General features: G+C 37.3%; 1 protein-coding gene across 3 annotated transcripts in view; it reads right to left on the bottom strand.

Annotated features, from left to right (window-relative positions):
• The window catches only part of kcnab1a (potassium voltage-gated channel subfamily A regulatory beta subunit 1a), a 113168-nt gene that overhangs the window by 81351 nt on the left and 15154 nt on the right, over nucleotides 1–16663 (bottom strand). The window contains exon 1 of one of the 3 annotated variants that reach the window (XM_034305554.2): nucleotides 2786–3247. The exons of the other annotated variants lie outside the window; for them this stretch is intronic. Within the exon in view, the coding sequence (XP_034161445.1) occupies nucleotides 2786–2997 (212 nt within the window). The 5' untranslated portion in view covers nucleotides 2998–3247. Of the gene's footprint in view, nucleotides 1–2785; nucleotides 3248–16663 lie in introns of those variants that run through there. 3 annotated transcript variants of the gene reach the window in all.

A 16663-nucleotide genomic window follows, 5' to 3' on the forward strand; every position in this document is an offset into this window, starting at 1 on the left:
AAAGAGATACCGACAGAGAGAGAGAGAGACACAGACAGACAGACAGACACAGAGAAAGAGAGAGAGAGACAGACAGATAGGGAGACAGAAAGAGAGAGAGAGAGAGAGAGAGAGATACAGGCAGACTGAGAGACAGTGAGAGACAGACAGAAAGAGATACCGACAGACAGGGAGAGAGAGAGACAGACAGACAGACACAGAGAAAGAGAGAGAGAGAGAGACAGACAGACAGACAGGGAGACAGAAAGAGAGAGAGACAGACAGATAGACAGACAGGGAGACAGACAGAGAGAGAGAAAGAGACAAAGAGAAAGACAGAGAGACAGACAGACAGAGATGGAGATGCAGAAGGCTTTCTTCCACTGACACAAAACTTTTTTAAACAGTTAACTTCTGTTCAGTGGATTTTGATTATATAGCTTAGTGTTTGTATGAAAGCAGTTTACACACGATACAGTCACAGGTTTCTATTTAAACATAAAAACATATGGCAGATTTATGTGCTAAGACAGATATAACATTATAGTGAAATCAGTACTAGCTTAGGATTTTACAGGGAATTTCCTTAAAGGTGCGAACTACAGCAGTCACGGATTATGTAAGGAATAAAACACTCAGCGTTGTGCTGTTAGAGGAAAATAATCAACGACGGGGTGGTGTGATGAAGCGGAGTTACTGCTACCGCCTCAGAGTTGATTATTTTCCTGTAAGAGCATGTTCCAATGTTCCACAGCAATTTGCCAAAGCTCACAATTTTTTATTCATTAGAAAACAATACATTGCACTTTTTATCCATTTATAGTTACATTTAACATTGTGTTAACTCTTGTTCTTACTCCTGTTATAGCAGCTAGAAACAGTCACTCCCTCGTCAGACTCTCTTTTCTCTCTTTCTAAAACTTAATAAAATAAAAAAACAGCTTGAGAAACAACAACATGTAAACTCCACAATCTTTACCTCTGACTGTTTCAAAGCGCTGACACTGGAGACTCCTTCCATAAATGTTATTCTGACTTGTAAAATCGTGTGTATGGTTTTTCTGGTTTCTGATATTTCTGGATTGTTTACTGCTCTTAGACTATTTCTCTATTTTATTTTATTTTTTTAATTGTTTGATTTTAACCCTTATGCCTTGTTTTACGACTATGTGTCCAATGTTTATTCTAAAATAAAACAAATCTTAAAATTTCTCTTAAAAATATGATAATCCCTCTGTAGTCTTATTCAAAACTGCTTGATGTTTATGAGATAGGAGATTACAATGAATGGTTTTGTTAAAACTAGAAAGCAACCTGGCAGATTTTTATTATTTTAATAATAAAATAAAGAATTAACATTTCATCAGTAGTCTCTATCATGTGATATGAAGCTACTCTATACATGGTGCATTATCACATTTTCAGTTTTGGTGAAGAGGCTAACAAAATGGAAAATTCCAAGTGCTTGAATGAGTAATGACTGAATTTACGTAACGACGGAGTGTGTCAGGCTGAACGATTAGCCATTCCGAACGCAGCACACTGAGCGCTACAGCATCCTGAACATCCTGGAAAGTTGCGAGGTCTCGAGGACGCCCGCTCCTGCACCCTCATCACCCTCCGAGACTCAGTGACGCCACCGAAGTGCGGATTTAGATGGAGCAGCCATGAATACAGAGCAGCCACAAGCCACAGTGCACACACACACACACACACACACACACACACTTCCTCTATCTATCACAGTGATTCATATAGAACAAACACATTCATACTGATCTGTATATACCACAGCACTTACAGCACACTAACACAGACCACCATGAGAGAGTGAGAGAGAGAAAGAGGGAGAGAGAGAGAGAGAGAGAGAAGCAAATTCCAAACAAGGCAGAGTGAGGAACGAGTAATGAGGATAAGGAAGACACAGGAATGCTGAAGCTTTGGAGAATTAACAGAGATCAGAGACGTACAGAGAGGGAGAAATAGAAAGAGTGTGGGAGAGATAGAGATGGAAGAGAAACAGTGGGGGGAGAGAGAGAGAGAGAGAGAGAGAGAGAGAGAGAAATTGATGTTGAATCAGAAATGAAAGGATCGAGCATAAAGAAGATGTTGAGAGACAATCTGAATTTTTTTTTTTTAAATCACTTTTTCAAGAAATCCAGATTCTGTAAATATGAGAATATCTGGTAATCCGGTTTGTTTCTGCACACTGGAACATGATTGGCTGTTATATTATATGATGCAATAACACTTCCCTGTACTGTGCTTTTTTTAATTCAGTTTTTATAATGAATTCTTTTAAAACAATGTGGCAGAACTGCTGTAGTGACAATTTTAGCATTTTGCTCAGTTTGTGTGCTGAATTTAATTCCACAAAAAACATTTATCATTAAAAAAAAACACGACTGATAAAGTTGAGAGTGACTTTCATGGCAGTCAATATGTCTACAGACGATTTGAGGGTTCTGATTGTCTGAAACAAGTCACGGATTCCTAAAGGATAACATCCACTAATATAATTACTACGAAGTAAAATCACATTGAGAGAGACAGAGAGAGAGAGAGAGAGAGAGAGAGGAAGAGAGAGAGAGAGAGAGAGAGACTGTGTGTGAGAGAAATCTGTAAAACATAGTGCAAGTATTGAAACTTGGAGAGAAATAGATAAGCATGGAGAAGGAGAAAAGAAAAAGAAATACAGAACTCCGAGAGAGAGAGAGAGAGAGAGAGAGTGAGAGAGAGAGAGTAGATTGAGGGATGAGTGAACAGGAAAGGTGCAGGTACGGTGCAGGAAAGCAGCTGAACGTACCGGTACTTCATCCCCGTGTGCTTTCCCGTGGACTCTTTGAGAGAGATGTGGTGGCGCGGGGTGAAGGAGCCGAAGCTGCGCGCGATGATGGCCACTGTGCGGAATTTGGCGCGAGCTGCATTCACCACGTTGGGGCTGGTGGCACTCTGCTTGCCGTGTTCTCCATTCCGGCCCTTCAGACTGTGCTCGGTGCAGGCGATGGACACCTGCATGACGGCCAGCGAGGACGAGGACGAGGACGAGGACGATGAAGCTGTGGAGATCTGGAGGAGTTGTGCGTCTTGTGTGAGTGTGCAGGACAGCGTACGCTCAGTTCAGTTCCTCACAGACAAGCGGAAAGTTAGTCCTGCCTTAATCCTGAGCCGTCCTCTTCCTCTTCTTTGTGCGTGTGTGTGTGAGTGTGAATGTGTTCGGCTGAGCGTGTGTGTGAGCGCTGCAGAGACACTTCACACAGCACACACACTGAGAGGATCTTGAACAGGGTCAGTGACAAAGAAGCCGGCTGGAAGAGGAGGGAGGGAGGGAGGGAGGGAGCGAGCGAGCGGCAGTTAGGACGGTCCAGCGCATTTCATCAGGTTCAGCATATTCCACATCTCTCTCTCTCTCTCTGCGTCTCTTCTCTTCTGATTCTTCACTCGTTCCCCCCACGGTCAAATTTACTGCTGTCATTTGCTCTCTCCTCCTCTGCTTTCTCTCATTCTCTCTCCCGAGATGATCTTCTAGTGAGCTCAGCTGCAAAGCTGCAGATCCACGGGAGTGATAAGATTCTAAAGTCTCTCCCTCTCTCTCTCTCTCTCTCTCTCTCTCTCCTGCCTACTAGCTGCTAATTTCATTCTCTTTGATTCTCTGTTTCACACTTTTTCTTTCTCTAGGAGGTTTTTGCACATCACATATGACATCATTATGCACATCCTTATATATGTTACACACACACACACACACACACACACACACAAAGATATACAGTATATATAACCAGATTCCCCAGTCCTCAGCTTAGCGCAACAATGCTTAGCATTGAATACAAATTCTGTTGGTTTACAGATGCACTGCAAAAAAGAGAGATACAGAGGAAGAGAGAGGGAGAGAGAGAGCCAGAGAGAGAGAGAGAGAGAGAGAGAAGTGACCCATAAATAATTAGAGTGGGAAAACTGTTTAATAAAAGCAAAGCAGCACAGACTAACGAACTGTCAGAAAAAAAAGAAAAAGCATGCAAGATAAGTCCAACAACACACACGGACACACTAAGACAATACACAACTGGTATACACACACTGCAATAGAGCTTCATATTTAATTGAGTTTAATTATGTCCTTGGTATATTTATTGGATAATGATGAGTTCTTACTGAAGGGAAAAATGGGCCTTATTTATGCCTCACATTCAGAAACTAAAAAATCTTCCTCAGAGGCTGATTCAGTGGGAAAGAATTCTGTCTCTCTTGGATTTACATGAACCTGTAAAGCAGAGATCAACTGGGATGCAGACCCAGCAAAGTATTTCACTGGATCTAACCAAACATTAAAAAATTCTGTACTATAAATGTATGGAAAAAACATCATAGTTCAGTGTCTCCAGCTTGCTAAACGTGTACCAGCTCGGCTTCTGTCGCAGCCAATCGCAAGCATTACGTAAATTATTTAGCTGAAGGCAGCTCATCAGACCAGAGACTAAAGATCATAGCTTAGAAAGGAAAGACTTTTACCCTGAGAATGCTTAAAGACCACTGGACAGAGAAGTGTGTGTGTGTCAAATCTGTCAAATTCAAACCAGATGTGTCTTTCAAAACAGATGTGTCATAACCGCCAATCAAACGCGATGCTAAGAAACAAACCATCCAAATTGTCTTATTTATAGCAATTAACTAATCATTAATGGTTCAAAGGTAACTGTTTGTCACCAGTCATGTTAGTCACTTATCTGTACCTTTGTAGTGGAAGATTTTTATTATATTTTATACAAATTGTATTAAATACCCCAACATACAAACCAACAAATTCCTTTACAGTGATATATAGAGTGTTTTTTTTTTTTCTAATAATGTAATGCTAACATCCTCACATGACTCAACAACCAAACCTCAAATAATCTCTATACATAATGTCTTATAGTCATTAATCATTTCAAAAACACAGTAAAGATTTTTTGAAAAAAAAAAAAAAAAACATTAAAGAATGCTAAAAATTTGCTACATTTTAAAGAATTAATAGAAAATCATATATATGAAGTTTTATTGCATCATAAAATAGAACAGCCAATCATGTTCCAGCGTGGACATACAGACAAGGCAACACTGAATTTCTGATTTTTAGATTCACAGAATCTGGATTTTTGGATAAGAACAAAAATGTCTGTTCCTCCATGGATTTTTCTGCTGAATTGCTCTGGATTTTTTTTCAGAATTTTTATTTTATTTGTAAAGGCTGAATGTGCCGTCCTTTTCCCCTGTGTTCTGTGTCTGTAAATCTGTGTGTGTGTGTGTGTTTTCTTTGTGTGGCACTTGTGTGGTAATATCAGAGTTGTCTTTATCTCCAATATTAAAGTCATAATAAATTGTTAAATCTGCTGTATATGAGAAAGCGCTGTTTTGGGAATGTCACTGCATTTTGTGTGTGTTTTTCTTCTTATACAAAGAGAGGCTGAGATTTAACCATGGTTACAGGGCTGACCTTTGCTTCCTGAACAGCACGATAACACAATGCGTAGTGTATACACACACCTACACACACACACACACACACCTAATATCGAAGCTTAATAATTCTTCAAGCTTCCTTCACCTCCTCCCCCATTCACATACACACATAAAGCTAATAAAGCTACAGTGCCCTTTTCCCTTTTTTCATTTTCTCTTTTTCTGTTTGCTCAAATCTGCTTGTTTTGATCTTCTTAAGGCTAAATAAAGGTCTGAGGGAAAATTCACCTCATGCCTCATATCTCTCACAGAAGCAAGAGTTTAAAGGTGGTGAGAAACAAAGGAAAGCGTAAACCCAGGAAAGAGAAAATAAAATTAGCACTGCAACCCAAGTGTTAAGCGCTTACACCACAGCACTGTTGATTTTTCAGAAGGTGTTGATGCATTTTCTGTAACAGCAGCTCTGACAGTAGCGCAGGTTTATATTAATGTGCTGTTCGAACGAGTGTTTATAGCTGCTATAATGTAAGTGACAACAGGAACGAACTTGTTCCACAGACATTCCACAACATTAAATGCAACTATAAACTGATAAAACATGTCATTCTTTAATAAATTAAAATTTTTTAAACTGATGGCAAATTGCTGTGGTGTAAGAGGAATAAAACACTTCAGGAAAAAACACTGTTATAAGAAACGTCTGCACACACACACACACACACACACACACACACACACACACACATAGAAATGCAGCAGTAATAATACTCGGGTCAGTGTTACAGTGACCCCCGTTAATCCCCTTACACACTGACACATTGACCAACTCCATCCTCATCAACCCATCACTCACTCTCTTAATGTGATGAGTTCCACATTCCCCTGTGTGTGTGTGTGTGTGTGTGTGTGTGTGGTGTGGTGTGGTGTGACAGTCAATATCTTGTTCACAAAACTGCCTTTCAGTCTAATGTCATCTCTCTCCACTGATCATGTGTGAGACACCACATTCCCCTGTGTGTGTGTGTGTGTGTGTGTGTGTGTGAGTGTGTGTGTTGGGATTGAGTGATATGGCAAAAAAATCCTATCAAGATATTGGAAGACATTTTTAATTATAATACTCTAATCTACTGTAATATTTATTATGATATTGATACTGTATCATCATAGCAACCAGCCCAAGTGTGTGTGTGTGTGTGTGTGTGTGTGTTATACAATTAATTGCTAGTCTTGTACAATGAGTGTCATAGTAATTCAGGTTTCAGTCTCAGTTCAGTATCAGGGTCGGTTTATCTATAACAAATTAAAATTACATTACTATATAATAACCGTTACTAAATGTTAAACTAAATAAAAAAAATTCATCATTTATGGAAGGAGTCTCCAGTGTCAGAGGTTTTTTTTGTCTTATTAACTGTAAGAGGGATTACAATACATTACATTTAACTACAAAGTGATAAAAAAGTATGATGTGTTGTGTATCTTTAATAAATAAAAATTGTAATTGTTATAAGAGAACTGTTATAAAATTGCTGTGGTATAAGAGGAATAAAACACTAGCTTGTTGATTATTTTATAAACAGCACGTTTTATTCCTTATATAAAGAAGTGAATTGCTTATTGTGGTTAAAGTGGACTGATAGAGAAACAGGAAGTGTATTCATGAATAAGAGAGAAAATAAATATAGACACAAATGAAACTGTATGTAGAGTGTATAACGTTAGTGCAGTTTTAACCTGATCGAAACACTGAACATCTCCTGTTCCCTCACAGAGCCCTCACAGAGCCACAGATCAATCTCTGCTCACTGCCACTGTTAAACACACTCACACACTCTCTCCATTACAGCTCCACGCTGACGTATTGATCGGAAAATATTTACCCCAATTATCAGCTGCTCCTGAGAAACGACCTCGCCTCAGGAATTCAGCACGACTGTCCTGTTAAATCGCAATAAAATCCAGTGTGTGATCTACAGCGTTCCTGTGGTAACTAAAAAACACCTTACAGTCACAGCAACAACCCTCGTTTACTGTTTACTATTCATTGTAATGTTTACAGCGCTGTTCTGGATTCTGATTGGTCAGAAGGTGTTCATTCATTTTCTATAACATGTGGTTCTTTAGTAAATAAAATAACTGTAATTATTGGCAAATTGCTGTGGTAGAAGAGGAATAAAACTCTTCAGGGCAAGCTATCATTGGAACATAATCTTCAGGATAGTAGCAGTAACTCCGTTTCATCACACCATCCTGTCATTGATTATTTTCCTGTAACACCATGACACAGTGTGTTTTATTCCTTACATCCATATTTCAAATCTCAACAAATTTCATTCAGACTCTACAATCTGCATTTTTCAGTGATTTGCATCTGCATAGTGACCTGGTTTCTGAGCTCAGGTTTCACTTCCTACACACACACACACACACACACACACACACACGATAATAAAATTACTGCAGCAGACCAATAAAGCTCAGTAGAGGTGCGTTCAATGGAGCTTATTGTTTCAAATGAGCTGAAAGATTTTTTATTACACAGATTACATCTCCAGCTTGCTCATTTCATCTGTATTGTTTTTCTATCAATTAGTGACGTCTCCTCACACACTCACACACACACACACACACACACACACGCACTCGCCTTATTTTTTTACTTGTGATAATGACAGAAACACCTGCAAAGTCTAACAGATTAAGGCTGCTTACACCTTTCATATCTTTTTCTGAGTGTATTAAAAACCGGTAACCATGACAACGCTACCACCTACCTGGTACAAGATAACTAGCTGATTTAAGAAGTCGGTAAAGCTAAGTAAATAATCCACATCATTCACGTTCAGTATTTCACACACATCTTCACTGCTCATGATGTGTTACAGATGTGTGTGAAAAATATCAGCTCAAACTGACACGACTGTAAACAATGCATGAATCTATAGTCTGGACTAGAAAGAAATCAGCCCCAGCCTCAATTCACACTTCCTCACACCATTCTGTGTGTTTTTATTACGAATGTTGGTTGTGCTGTTGTGCTCGGTTCCACAAAAATTATCCGCTTTAACTCAGCAAATAATGTGTTGTGATGTGATGTAATGTGTTGCATTGTGATGTGATATGATGTGTCATGATGTGATGAGATGTGATGTGTTATGATGAGTTGTGATGTGTTGTGTTAGGAGTTGTGATGTGACGTTATGTGTTGTAGTGTGATGTCATGTGATATGGTGTGATGTGATGTGATGCGCTATGATGAGCTGTGATGTGTTATGTGATGTGTTATGATGAGTTCTGATGTGATGTTATGTGTTGTAATGTGATGTCATGTGATATGGTGTGGTGTGATGTGATGTGCTATGATGAGCTGTGATGTGTTATGTGATGTGTTATGATGAGTTCTGATGTGTTGTGTTAGGAGATGTGATGTGTTATGATGAGTTGTGATGTGTTGTGTTAGGAGTTGTGATGTGATGTTATGTGTTGTAATGTGATGTCATGTGATATGGTGTGGTGTGATGTGATGTGATGTGCTATGATGAGCTGTGTTATGATGAGTTGTGATGTGTTATGATGAGCTGTGATGTGATGTGACATGTTATAATGAGTTGTGACGTGATGTGATGTTATGTGATGTGTTGTGATGTGATGTGTTATGATGTGTTGTGATGTGATGTGAAACTGTATGTAGAGTGTATAGCGTTAGTGCAGTTTTAACCCGATCGAAACACAGCAGGCTCTTGAACATCTCCTGTTCCCTCACAGAGCCACAGATCAATCTCTGCTCACTGCCACTGTTAAACACACTCACACACTCTCTCCATTACAGCTCCACGCTGACGTATTGATCGGAAAATATTTACCCCAATTATCAGCTGCGCCTGAGAAACGACCTCGCCTCAGGAATTCAGCACGACTGTCCTGTTAAATCTCAATAAAATCCAGTGTGTGAGCTACAGCGTTCCTGTGGTAACTAAAAAACACCTTACAGTCACAGCAACAACCCTCGTTTACTGTTTACTATTCATTGTAATGTTTACAGCACTGTTCTGGATTCTGGATTCTGATTGGTCAGAAGGTGTTCATTCATTTTCTATAACATGTGGTTCTTTAGAAAATAAAATTTACTGTGGTAGAAGAGGAATAAAACTCTTCAGGGCATGCTGTCATTGAAAAATAATCTTCAGGATAGTAACAGTAACTTCTGATGTGATGTGATGAGATGTGATGTGAGGTAATGTGAGGTGATGTGAGGTAATGTGATGTAATGTGTTGTTGTGAGGTGATGTGAGGTGTTGTGTTTTGAAATGATGTGTTGTGAGGTGATGTGTTGTTATGAGATGTGATTAGATATGTTGTGATGTGAGGTGATGTGTTGTTATAAGATGTGATGAGATGAGATGAGATGAGATGAGTTGTGATGTGATAAGATGTGGTGTGATGTTATGAGTTGTGATGTGATGTGATGTGATGTGATGAGATGAGATGTGATGAGATGAGATGTGATGAGATGTGATGAGTTGTGATGTGATAAGATGTGGTGTTATGTGATGAGTTGTGATGTGATGTGATGAGATGTGATGTGATGAGGTGTGATGAGATGTGATGTGATGAGATGAGATGAGATGTGATGTGATGTGATGAGATGAGTTGTGGTGAGATGTGATGTGATGAGGTGTGATGAGATGTGATTAGATTTGATGTGATGAGTTGTGATGAGATGTGATGTGATGTGATGTGATGTGATGAGATGAGATGTGATATGATATGATGAGATGAGATGAGATGTGATGAGATGTGTTGTAATGAGACGTGATGCGTTGTGTTGTGTTGTTATGAGGTGTGATGAGATGTGATTAGATTTGATGTGATGAGTTGTGATGAGATGTGATGTGATGTGATGTGATGTGATGAGATGAGATGTGATATGATATGATGAGATGAGATGAGATGTGATGAGATGTGTTGTAATGAGACGTGATGCGTTGTGTTGTGTTGTTATGAGGTGTGATGAGATGTGTTGTAATGAGACGTGATGCGTTGTGTTGTGTTGTTATGAGGTGTGATGAGATGTGTTGTAATGAGACGTGATGCGTTGTGTTGTGTTGTTATGAGGTGTGATGAGATGTGTTGTAATGAGACGTGATGCGTTGTGTTGTGATGTGTTGTTATGAGACGTGATGTGTTGTGATGTGTTGTTATGAGGTGTGATGAGATGTGTTGTTATGAGATGTGTTGTGTTGTGTTATTATGAGATGTGATGAGATGTGATGGCATGTGATGAGATGTGTTGTTATGAGATGTGTTGTGTTGTGTTATTATGAGATGTGATGAGATGTGATGTGTTGTGATGTGTTGTGATGTGTTATGAGACGTGAAGTATTGTGATGTGTTGTGATGTGTTATGAGATGTGATGTGTTGTGATGTGTTATTATGAGGTGTGATGAGATGTCAGGATGTTCCATGTTTTACTGTACTATAAATATGGTAACATTATTACAAGTAATAATTACTGATTATATTTAACCTTGTTTATTTGTGACATATCAATTTAAGTAATGTGTAAGGTGTGCTTTAATAGGAGTGTTGAACATAGAAAGTGTTTTACAGTAACATGATAACACACGAGTGGAAATCTTTAACAGAATGTGAAATTTAACATGCTCTTATTATTATCATTAGTAGTAGTAGTGATAGTAGTAGTAGTAGTGATAGTAGTAGTAGTAGTAGTAGTAGTGATAGTAGTAGTAGTGATAGTAGTAGTAGTAGTAGTAGTAGTGATAGTAGTAGTGATAGTAGTAGTAGTGATAGTAGTAGTGATAGTAGTAGTAGTAGTAGTAGTAGTGATAGTAGTAGTGATAGTAGTAGTAGTAGTAGTAGTAGTAGTGATAGTAGTAGTGATAGTAGTAGTAGTGATAGTAGTAGTAGTAGTAGTAGTAGTGATAGTAGTAGTGATAGTAGTAGTAGTGATAGTAGTAGTAGTGATAGTAGTAGTAGTATTGATAGTAGTAGTAGTGATAGTAGTAGTAGTAGTAGTAGTGATAGTACTAGTAGTAGTGATAGTAGTAGTAGTAGTAGTGATAGTAGTAGTAGTAGTGATAGTACTAGTAGTAGTGATAGTAGTAGTAGTAGTAGTAGTAGTAGTGATAGTAGTAGTAGTAGTGATAGTAGTAGTAGTGATAGTAGTAGTAGTAGTAGTAGTAGTGATAGTAGTAGTAGTAGTGATAGTAGTAGTAGTAGTAGTAGTAGTAGTGATAGTACTAGTAGTAGTGATAGTAGTAGTAGTAGTAGTAGTGATAGTAGTAGTAGTAGTGATAGTAGTAGTAGTAGTAGTAGTAGTAGTGATAGTACTAGTAGTAGTGATAGTAGTAGTAGTAGTAGTAGTGATAGTAGTAGTAGTAGTGATAGTAGTAGTAGTAGTAGTAGTAGTAGTGATAGTAGTAGTGATAGTAGTAGTGATAGTAGGAGTAGTAGGGATAGTATTAGTTATAGTAGTAGTGATAGTAGAAGTGATAGTAGTAGTAGTAGTGATAGTAGTAGTGATAGTAGTAGTAGTAGTAGTGATAGTAGTAGTGATAGGAGTAGTAGTAGTGATAGTAGTAGTGATAGTAGTAGTAGTAATGATAGTAGTAGTGATAGTAGTAGTAGTAGTAGTGATAGTAGTAGTGATAGTAGTAGTGATAGGAGTAGTAGTAGTGATAGTAGTAGTGATAGTAGTAGTGATAGTAGTAGTAGTAGTAGTAGTAGTAGTGATAGTAGTAGTAGTAATGATAGTAGTAGTGATAGTAGTAGTAGTAGTAGTGATAGTAGTAGTGATAGTAGTAGTAGTAGTAGTGATAGTAGTAGTGATAGTAGTAGTAGTAGTAGTGATAGTAGTAGTGATAGTAGTAGTGATAGGAGTAGTAGTAGTAGTAGTGGTAAGCATGTACTTCATCCAGCCTTCAGCGTTTATAGGAATGATATTAACCACACGATGCTGCTTCTTCAAAATTGCCTCCTAAACATGAAAAACGTTCCCTGCATCTTTTAAACTGTCACCTTTGGCATGTATTTGTGGCGAGAGCTACTTATCTTTCTTTTACGTGATATTGATCTCACGTCAGGTCGTGCTTATAGCCAGTCGGCTGTTTTTGTCACGTACACATCTAACACATCACCAACATAACGGCTCTGACCTTGCTTACATCCGTTAAATATCTCATTTTGGCTCCATTTTAAAGCAAGCAGCGTTTTAATGAAATAACTGAAGCCTATCTGTATACTGTAAAAAATATACTATTATAGCACATAGGAATGTCTTAAATATATCTGTATATCAATATTTATCTAATATTTCGCAATACACTACATTATATATCTATATATCAATATTTATCTAATATTTCTCATTACATCACATCAATTATTATAAAACACATTTATAAATTTTTAGGTCTATTTACTGATTTATTTGGAATTATTTTTGGAAAGAAACATAAAAAATGTATCTGTAGCTCCTTCTCCAATCTGTATGATAATAAGAAGGGACAGGAAAATAGAATATGATTATTAAATGTAACTTAATACAATATATAATATAATATATAATATAATATATAAATATAAAATAATTCTCCACACTTCTACATCCATCGTTGTCCAGAATAATTCAGATATCCACTGTGTACAGAAATAAAGATTTATTATTCATTTATTTAGTATTTATTTATTTGTTTGTTTGTTGTACTTTAGTATGATATTTTATAATGATACTTTTTAATAAACATGAGAAAGTTTGCTTGCTTGCTTTTTTCCTTCTTTGTGTACATATTATGTAATATTTTAACAATGTTATATAAATAATTAATTGGTTTGCTTGTTATATTTTAAGAATAATGTTTTATAATATTTTAAATATTATTTGTTGAAATGTATATATTTTTTTTGGTTATTTATATATAATATTTTAATAAGAATATTTATGAATTATATTTCATTAGTATTGCTCTTATTCATTATTATATTTATTTGTTCATTATTTTAAGTATTTCAGTAGTATTTTACAAAGACGTGATTATTATTTTAAAAATGATAATTTATCGATCTGTTTGTTTATTTGTTTGTTTACTTATGGTGTATATTTATAGGTTTAAATCACACAGTAAAAGCACAATAGCCTCGAGCTGTCTGCACTTTAACCCCTGATGCTTGGGCTTTGCTGGCGGCTCGATGCGAGTGAAACACAGTTGTGTAATTGTACGTAATGAAGACACCTGTGCTCTGTTTCACACCATCACGCAGGATGTCATTTTGTGCTTTAATTGATTTTTAATTAGTCTGTAATGAAAGTGTGTGATTCCCACAGCTACAGCAGATAAAGACCGGAGACAGGGTTAGAGACAGAAGACCTCACTCATCAATTTCAACAGCGTTTCAGTCTTCAAAACATGACAAGAGGCTTGAAACTTCACCTCGCCTTCTCACGCTGACTGAAGGACAGAACCTGCTGAGGACCTCTGAGTCCTCACATCATCCTGACACTCACTCAACTAACCATCCATCTGTAACACACTTATTATAGTGTAACTGACTCCACAGTGCCACCTGCTGGTCAACAACACACACACACACACACACACACACACACACACACACACACACACACACACACACACACACACACACACCACAGAGGATGTTATAGTTGGCAGATTTTCTGCTGGAAAATCCTTCTCTTTCTTTCTTTCTTTCTTTTTTACTGAGCAAGAGAAAGTCAATCTCTAAGGTCTTGCTAAGGTCAGGTGATATACTATATGTTGTTTAAATAAGTTTAATTTTTAACTTTTCAGCTTTGTAATTTTCTACAAAATTTTTTTTACCAGAAAAGGAAACAAGATGGTACATAAATAATTAAAATATAAAATATTGTATAAAAATATTGACTTATTTTGTTGACTTTTTTATTTTTTTAATTTTTAGATTTTTAGAAAAACTCTAAATGAATTTGAATTTGAATTTTTTTGGATTAATGAAACCATCTAAAAATCTGGATATGTTTTACATTAATTTACACTTGAAAAGGTTCATTATGTGCTTAAAGGTTCAGACCACTAATACCTTACTGTAGTGTTCAAATCTCTATCACATTTGTGCAGTAATTTATCACATTACATTGTTATAATGAGTGTTATAGAAGCACCAACAATAACTGATTAATGACAGTTTAAAAATTTCTGCTGTCACTAATCAAATAACCAAAAAATCATATTTATTTTCTTTCTTTCTTTCTTTCTTTCTAAAATATACACACAGAGTAGACAACACAACAAAGCAGAGTTTTAACGGAGAATAAAAGTCCTTTAAAAGTCCATAAATATGCAAAATACTCAGACAAACCCACGGCGATCATGAAAGATGGATTTTTCTGAATAAATTACAGAACTAAGGTTTGAGAGGTTGCTAATGGTTACAGAGATGTTGCTGGTCTAAATGGTAATGTCAAACTGACTGAATAATTGATTGTGTTTAAATCTCAATGCCACTTTCAATGCCACAGCCATGTCTCACACACACACACACACATCACCAGTGAGTGGCAGATGGGAATTCAGTGATTTGGCTCAATTACACGTCACTGAATTTCCTCTTACATACACACACACACACACACACACACACTACCCACAACAATCATATCTTATGCGCTCTCATACCACAGCCATTCTGAAATCAGAAGGTGTTGATTAGTTTTCTATAACAGCAGCTCTGACAGTAGTGCAGCTGCAAACCACATATTTATATTAATGCACTCGTTCTAATACGTTATTGTTACCATAGTAACAACTCATTCACAGGGACTTGTACAGCAGACAATCTAATAATCTAAACCTAATAAACCGATTAAAAATGCTCCATTATTTAACAAAGGAAAGCATGTAACTGTTGAGAGGGTGAAATCTTCTATAAGGAGACGTTATGGAAGGAGTCTCCAGTGTCAGTGCTTTGTAACACTCAGAGGTAAATCTGAGGCGTTTATAATTTGTGTTATTTTTTTCTGTGTTTTTTGTCTGTTAACTTCAAGAGAGAATAAAGAGCGGCTGCTGAGGGAAAGACTGCTTATAGCTGCTCTAACTTCTTAACTGCTATTTTCTCTAAAGCACCTTTTAGAACATAGTAAAGTTTGCCCAGGATACGGAACAGTGTGTAAAGTATGTTTTTTTCCCCCAAAATCACTCAATTACACTAATTAGGTTTGGTTCTTTATAAAGGAACTGAGCTCATTTTGTGAAATCAGATGTCCCAGTACTATTTTTAATCTGCCCTCACTGACCTGACCTCAGCTTTTTCACCACTGATTGAGGTCATTATTACCAGCTTATGCCGCTTCCTTCGCTTTATCAGCTCGACTCAAGTTTGATAGATGAACTTTTAGGAAAGTCAAAAGTTCAAGTCAACATTACTGAGCGAAACATCCCCGAAATCATCACTGTTTAATCAGGAACGATAAAATACTTCATGTTTCCACATTGTTAAATTGGATTCATTCAGATTAGTTTTTGTATATTTAATTCCATCTGTACAGGATCTATTTCTTAGCATCAGTCGTGAAATTATTTATCCAGTAGCAGTGACATGACTGTAATATTATTTGGTATTCAGTAAGTGCTGTATCCTGGTCAGTGTTGCAGCAGAGCCAGAGCCCATCCTGGAATAACTAGGTGCTAAGCTGGGATAGTTCATTGCAGGACATCTCTCTCACACACACGCACACACACACACACAGGGGCGGCTTAGATTTGCCGGTCCACCTACCGCCATATTTTTGGAGCTGTGAGGCAGTCTGCTGAGCCACTGTGCTGGCTATGAATACGAGATGTAAATGTAAAACATGGCTTGTGGAAAGACCTGGACAGCTAATCTTTAACACTTGGGAAAATTAAGTACCTCCTTTTGTGGCCATTGGCTGTGGAATCCAGTTAACTGATGTTAGCTATATAAGCTTCTAATATTAGTTAAGTGGAGTATACATTGATGGATTTTTGAACACATTAATGAACTCCATTCAACTCCAAATATTCTCCATTTACCGCAATAGAAAGAGAGATCACCTCATGAGTCCAGTCGAGAGCATGTGAGATGGGAGGATGGCGTGAAGACTTGTGGACTTGTCCTCCTTGTATTTGTCATTACATGGTCAATATAACAGTACTCACGGGGCTGTAGTGAAGGCCACCACTGTCAAGTCAAAGACAAGTCCAAGAC

Source organism: Pangasianodon hypophthalmus, chromosome 6 (assembly GCF_027358585.1).
Source record: "Pangasianodon hypophthalmus isolate fPanHyp1 chromosome 6, fPanHyp1.pri, whole genome shotgun sequence".
In the NCBI taxonomy this organism is placed as follows: Eukaryota; Metazoa; Chordata; class Actinopteri; order Siluriformes; family Pangasiidae; genus Pangasianodon; species Pangasianodon hypophthalmus.